Source organism: Gallinula chloropus (assembly GCF_964237585.1).
Source record: "Gallinula chloropus genome assembly, chromosome: 1".
NCBI lineage: Eukaryota > Metazoa > Chordata > Aves > Gruiformes > Rallidae > Gallinula > Gallinula chloropus.
Window position 1 is genome coordinate 69,936,292 of NC_140085.1, and position 6,742 is coordinate 69,943,033.

The 6,742-nt window shown below is 57.7% G+C and overlaps 1 protein-coding gene across 1 annotated transcript; it reads right to left on the reverse strand.

Moving 5' to 3' along the window:
- Positions 1-2,069: 2,069 nt before the first annotated feature.
- CDKN1B (cyclin dependent kinase inhibitor 1B) lies at positions 2,070-6,300 on the reverse strand. The gene is made up of 3 exons (XM_084268328.1): positions 5,400-6,300; positions 4,574-4,704; positions 2,070-3,179 (listed from the first exon to the last, which is right to left on the reverse strand). Exons 1-2 carry the CDS (start codon positions 5,872-5,874, stop codon positions 4,583-4,585), a joined length of 597 nt encoding a protein of 198 aa, XP_084124454.1. The 5' UTR covers positions 5,875-6,300; the 3' UTR covers positions 2,070-3,179; positions 4,574-4,582.
- Positions 6,301-6,742: the final 442 nt, after the last annotated feature.

Below are 6,742 nucleotides of genomic sequence, written 5' to 3' on the forward strand. Positions count from 1 at the left end.
GCCCCCGCCGCCCGCTGCCCCCTCGCCCCGGGCGGCTCTCGCCGCTGCCTGCCCACGTCCCCCCGCCCGGCGGTGGGCGCACAAGGGGAGGGAGGTTTCCCTTGCACCCGGCCGCGGGGATAGGCCGGCTCGGGGAGGCGCCGCTGTTTGTTTTCTGCCGCCAGCACTTTGTTCGTGCTGGGGCGGAGGGGGGAAAAACGCCACTTTTTAAGGGTTTAAATTTCGCCAGGGTTTTGTTTTTGGTTTTTTTTTTTCCACGTTTACCGGACTGAATTGCACGCGTCTCCCGGAATCCCTTCCCCACACTCCCCCCCCTTTACCCCTCTATGGGGCGGCCTGGAGTCAAACTGGGGGAGGGGGGTGGCGGGAGACCCGCGCGTACGGGAGGAGGGCGGAGGGCAGGGCGTTCAGCGATCCTTTGCAGCCGGAGGAGGAAAAGTTCGTCTCTAACGCTGCCCGTGCCCGTTGGAATCCTCTCCCCGGCCCGGGGTGCCATCCGCCCGAGTCGGGGGGCAGAGATTGAGGGAGGGAGGGCGGGCGGGGTTCGCCCCCCCCCCCCCCCCCCCCCTTTCACCGCCCGTCCCCAGCGTAAGGCCAGCACAAACCCGGTGTTTTCGGGGAGGTTTCAGACCGAGGACGAACCAGGCGCGGCCGGGATAAACAACAGGATCGCGTTGCAGCTCGGGGCGGGGGGAACGGGGCGGGGGGGGGGGAGGAAGGACCCGGGCGAGCGCTGGGTGAGACTCGCAGAGGGCTGTATTCCCCTCTCCCTCCGCCCCCGTGTTTTTTGTATTTAGCTATTCCTCGCAAGCCCTAGGGATGCAAAGGCTCCTCCTCAGCATCGCCCCGGGAACGGGGGCGGATGCCCGCACCTTGCCGGCCGGGCGCGGCGATGCAGAGAGGAGCTGCAGGGCCGGGCAGCCCTCTCCGCGTCTCTCCGCATCCCCCCGCCCGAACCATCCCCTTTCTCCGGCGGTGACCGATCCCCTCCGCGCTGCTCCGCGGGGGAGGGTGCGGCGCGGTGCCTCCCGGGACCCCGGTGGCTGGGAAGGCGGCTGCCGCGCCGGTGCCTGCACCAGCAGCATCTGCGGGACAGGGGTGTGCGAGGCGCCATCTTTGTTAGCAATAAGCGCTGCCGCGGGAGAAGATACACACCGGGCTTCCACGCAAGAAACCGTCGGGTGGGACGTTTGTTACCGCGCCTTCCCCCGACCAGTCCCTGAGCGGGGAGACGGTGGTGGTGGTGGTGGTGGGAACCCGGAGATTTGGTGTCTCTCTGGTCCAGAACTGGCAGCTGTCCGTCCCAGGAAGGTGCTAATTTGGGCTTGGGGGGGTTTCAGCCTTGCAAATCAAACGACCGGTAAATACCTCGCCCTAGGTACTTTTCTCCCTCCCCCACCCAAAAAACAAGAACCCACAACAATTAGAAATACACTGTGCGACAGAGGGAATTCCTCTCTGGCGCATCAAGAGGGCACATCTCCCCGGTGATCCCGGAGGGAGGAAAAAGGACGGCAGGGCCCTAAGGGTGAGGAGAGCGAGCTGCGTTCCTTACTCTCACCTGCGCCGGAGACCCGGGGAGAGATACCCAAGGGACGTTTGCAGCACTGTTCGAAGGAGCCTTATTTCCTCCTGCGCCAGGCTGAGGGAAGTTCAAACACACACTAATGAAAGAACGTATTTCTTATATATGGCAGTTTTCTTTATTGATTGCTCGATGTGAAACATTTATCAATCTGGATTTCTTTTTCTTTTTTTTTTCCCCCCACACATTACAAAAAAAAAAAAAAATATTAAATTGGCTCAGTCTGCAATCCTTTAAGCACAGCCATATTAATTATCAGGAAAAGAAAAATAACCCCCCCTCCCAAAAAAAAAAAAAAAAAACCAAAACCCAACCCCAAATCTAAGAAGTCTACCAAATAGAGCATTTACAAATGCACAAAAACATGCCACTTTGGCTTTATGGGGAAAAATATTGTCTTCTAGATTAAAAAAAAAAAAATCTTTTTAACATAAATAAGTTAGTATAATTTCTCAGTGTCTTTACAGAGTTATGTACACAGGTACACTTCAAACTTTTTTTTTTTATTTTTACATACAGGTACACAGGCAATGTAGAAATACTCTGTAAAGATGTAGTATCCCTTTTCCCTCACACACAAACAACACTTCAGGAAGTGGGTCGGATCAGAAAACAGCAATATTGGAGATTCAGAGCAAAAGCCCTCCAGATTAGTTATAGAAAAAAGAAATAAAAAACAAACCCAAACAAAACAAACACACCCCACCAAAAAAAAAAAAAAAAGACCCACAGTAAAAAAACCCCACCAAACCCTAAACCCAGGAAATCAGTCAATCTAACAATGGGATGATTTTACACAACTTTTACAAGCATTCAAATTTGCTATATGGATTTGAGGTCAGGGTAGGGGCTGGGGGCAGGGGGGGTGAGACACAACAGAACTTTTGCTGCTACATAACGGAATCGTCACAGCTCCCAACTCTTCAGCTTAACGCAGTAGGAAGAAATCTCACCAGCGGCCTGTAATGATCTGCTCTGGGCAGGGTTACCACCACGGTACATTTTCTTTTAAAACAAAAAAAGAAAAAAAAAAGGGGGTGGGGGGGGGGAAGAGAATGAGAAAAGAAAAAACCCACAGCAGACCACTTAAAGGGACAATACATCTTTAAGTAATAGAACTCCTACACTGCTCCTCTTCATACATTTCTTTGCTTGCTAGGTTGTGAAAGCAAGTTCCAATCGGTCACCGTTCCCTCCCTCCCCACCCCTCCCAACAAGGTTTATGTGCTACATAAGGTAAAAACTATATACACAGGTAGTACAATGAAGCAAATAAGGAAACACCTAATTGCACAATGCTACATCCAATGCTTTTAGAGGCAGGTCTTTTAAGAGTGCCTAAAATTTTTAGTGTTATTGTTTGCGCTTTTTGTTGTTGTTGTTGTTGTTTGGTTGGCTTTTTGTTGGGTTTTTTGTTTGTTTTGTTGTTGGTTTTGTTTTTTCAGTGCTTGTACAGGACCTCCATCCCACGGAGATCGGCGATATGTATTTATTTTTTTTTCTTTTTTCCTCTTTTCCACTTCCAACTTCACGTCCTCCTCGCTTCATCGCCCCCCGCCGCGCCCGACGAACGAGGACACGCACATCCTCCGCTCTGCAAAGGAGGGGGGGGGGGGGGGGGGGGGGGGGGGGGGGGAAGAGAAAAGAAGAAGGAGGGAGGGAAAAAGAGAGACGAGGAGGGAAGGAGAAGGCGATTAGAAAAACGCCGGGAAGAAACGCGATCCGCGGCGCAACCGGTTCAAACCGACACCGCATCCCCGGGGCGGGCAGGCCCTGCCCGGGCGGGGCCGCCCCGCACGCCCGGGGACGCGTCGCCGGCACCGCCGCCAGTCCCGTTCTGCCCATCGTGTTTTATGGGGAGAACGAAGGCGGCGGGAATCCCTCCTCTCTTCTCCTCTCCTCCGACCCGGGCTGGGCCCGCTCTCCTCTCCCCCCACCCCACCCCGCCCGGCGGGCTCGTCCCCGTCCCCCCCCCCCCCGCCCCAAACAAGCGGGCGGTAGTAGCGGCATTTGCATAGCCACGCATGCTGACGTGCTCCTCCACGGCTCACCCCAGCGGGACTAATTTGTTGCAACTTCTGCTTTACAGCTTAATCTCTTTTCTGCACGATCGCAAATCGTGTTTGTAAACCTCGCTCCTCACCTCGGCTCCAAAACCCGCCGGCGCAATTTTACCCGCTACCCCCCCACACACACTCCCCCCCCCCGCCCCAACCCTCCTCTTAAAACAAAACAAGCACGGCGCAGATAAAAAAAAAAAAAGAAAAGAAAAAGGCGCACAACCCATTAACCCGCTCTTTTCCCTTTGCCAGCGCCTAAAACCTAACCAAAACAACAGGGGAGGGGGAGGGAGAGGAAGAAAAAAAGGAAGGAAAAAAAACCCAACCCCGCCTTTGGCTATCTCGGATTTTAAAGAAAGTGCCCGGATTCTCCTTAGACCCAACTTAGTATTCCTCCGGGGATGGAGGGTGCCGCAGCGTGCGACGGCAACGCTGACACCGGAGGTGAAAAAGCACTGGGGCGGGAGTCGGGGGGGATACACCACGAAGCCCCTCGAAATCCCTCGTCATCTGACATCATGCGCCGGCCGCGTTTGAAACTCCGTGCCTCCACCCGCACGGTCCTTGGGCCTTCCCGAGCCTCCGGCGCCGCAGGACGGAGGGATGGGGAGGGAGAGTCGGTCCCGCCGCAGCCGGGGCTGCTGCTACCATCGCCCCCAGTCCCCGCCCGGGCGACCCTGCGCAGCCCTGGCTGCTGCGCTTCGCCCTTGTTTTTGTTCAAGTCCTGCGCGTCCCACCCCCACCACACACTCAACCCGGAGCACTTGGAAAGTCACCCTTCCTGGGAGAAAAAAAAAAGAGCCCTCTGAGGGAGCCCGAAACGCGACCCCCTTTCCCCATCCCCTTTCAGAAAGGGGGACACTCCACTCGGTCACCCTTCCTTTCCCTTACTTGCATCCTAAAATGCCAGACCCTAAAGGGAACCTACCTAAACAGTTTACGTTTGATGTCTTCTTGGGCTTGATTTCTTGGGTGTTTGCTCCACTGAACTGGCACTGGGGGAGTCTTCTGAAACCTCTTCTTCTGTTGTGTTGGCTCTTTTATTTTGAGGAGAGGAATCTAAGAGGGGAAAATTAAAAATGGGGGGGAGGGAGGGGGTTAGGGAGAGTTATATTGGAATTTTTTACTTCCAGCTGTCTGCTCTGCATCCGAGGGGGTGGGAGATGGGTCCGCGGCTGGGATGGGGGGGATATTCCCGGATCCCCACGGCAGCTATCGGCTACGTGAAAGCGAGCAGGGAGAGGAGAAGTGGGCTCTTCTTTCGGCAAGAAGGCCAAATTTTCCTGTTTTCGGCCAAAATACCCTATATTTTGCTTCGCGTGAGCGTTACGAACCTCCTCCCTCTCGGGCAGGAGGCCGGGTCCCCGCAGAGGGGCGGCGAGGGGACGGGGCTGTGATCCTCGTCTTAAGGGCTTTTCCTTGCAAATCACCCACCGGTTCCCACCTAATGCGGGCACCCCCCACACCACCACCACCCTCCTCCCGGGACTGCGAACAGTACCGAGTGTGGGGTTTGTTGGTTTGGGTTTTTTTTTTTTTGGGGGGGGGGGGGGGCGGGAAGGATGTTAGGGGTTGTTTTTCTAGGCGAAAGAGGGGTTGGGGGAATACACGGAGCCGATGCCCGGCGGGGCGCAGCCCACCGCGGTCAGGCCACGCGTGGCACGGGCGAAGGGGCCGCCGAGAGCCCCGGCGCTGACACCGGCCGGGGCAGGCGGAGTACAAGCGCTGCGGCTTTCCCAGGGAGGGTACGTTACCATCGGTGGCAGGTCTTTTCCTCTGCCCAGTGCACTGCTCTGCAAAGTCCGTCTGATTTTCAGAAACGCCAGTCTTTTGATCTACACAGTGAGTGTCCTCTGATATTCCCTGAGAACCGACAAAAACCACGGTTTGGCAATTCCCGTTTACATCCAAGCTCGGGCGGCCGGCGGACTTGCAGTTAGTTTTCGGTAGCCTGGGGGGTCTGAAGTAGAAGTCGGGCGAGCTCCCCTTCTCCACGGCTTGCCACTCGTACCTGCCTTCCAGCGGCTTGTGATTTTGGAAATCGAAATTCCACTTCCTCTGGTATGCCTCCTCCATCTCCTGGAAGTGCTTCTTCAAGTCCCTGTTTAACTCTTCGTTATTCACCGGCCCGAAGAGGTTCCTGCAAGCTGACGGCTTCGGGTACTCCGACTGCCTGGCTTCCATGCGCTCCAGGGTAGGGCTCCCATTAGAAATACGGACGTTTGACATCTCCCCCCACCCTCTTTCTTCTGGCGGCGGTTGTTTTGCTCGTTGCTCTCCCCCCCCGCAGCCGCCGCTGCTGCCGCCGCCGCCTCCTCCTCCTCTCCGCCTTTTATTTCTCGGCGCTCGCCGGCTTCGCTCCGCGTCTCCTCTCCGCGACGGCCCGCTCTCCGGCTCCGCCTCGACCCCGCTCGCCCTCGGCCCGCGTCGAAGGGGCGAGGAGGCGCCCTTGCATAAGCGCCGGCCCGGGGATGAGCCCCGAGAGCCGCCGCCGCCGCCGGGGAGCCCCGGGCGGGTGGAGGAGCGGTGCGCGGGGGGAGCGCGCAGGCGGGGAGCGGCGCTGCCCCGCCGGTGGTGGTGATGCCCCCGCCGCTCGCAGCCGCCGCCGCCGCGTAGTAAAAAGCGAGACGGAAAAAAACAAGGAGAGACGAGCCCTTTTCTCGCTTGCCCAATATGGCGATTGAAGGGAGGCTGACGAAGAAGAAAATGATTGACAGGACGAGTCTATTTAAACAGCCCGGCCGAGCCATTGGTTACGGCGGCGGGCGCCGCCCCGTCGGCCCGGCCCTACCTCGCCGCCGCCGCCGGCTCTAAAGGTGGCCCCGGCCGGGCTGGGCTACCGCCGAGCCGAGCCGAGCCGTGCCGAGCCGTGCCGAGCCGAGCCGTGCGGAGCCGAACCGAGTCGTGCCGTGCCTGAGGCGCGGGGCGAGAACCGGGGTCGATGGAGGCGACAGGGGTGGTGGGGGGGGCACCGCGCTCCCCGCCACCGGCTCGTCGCCTCCCTGCGCAAAGCTCGGGCCCGGTGGGGTTTGCGCCCACCCCCCCCTTCTCCCCCCTCAAAAAACACCACTCCATCCCGTTGCTTGCCCGTGAGGCT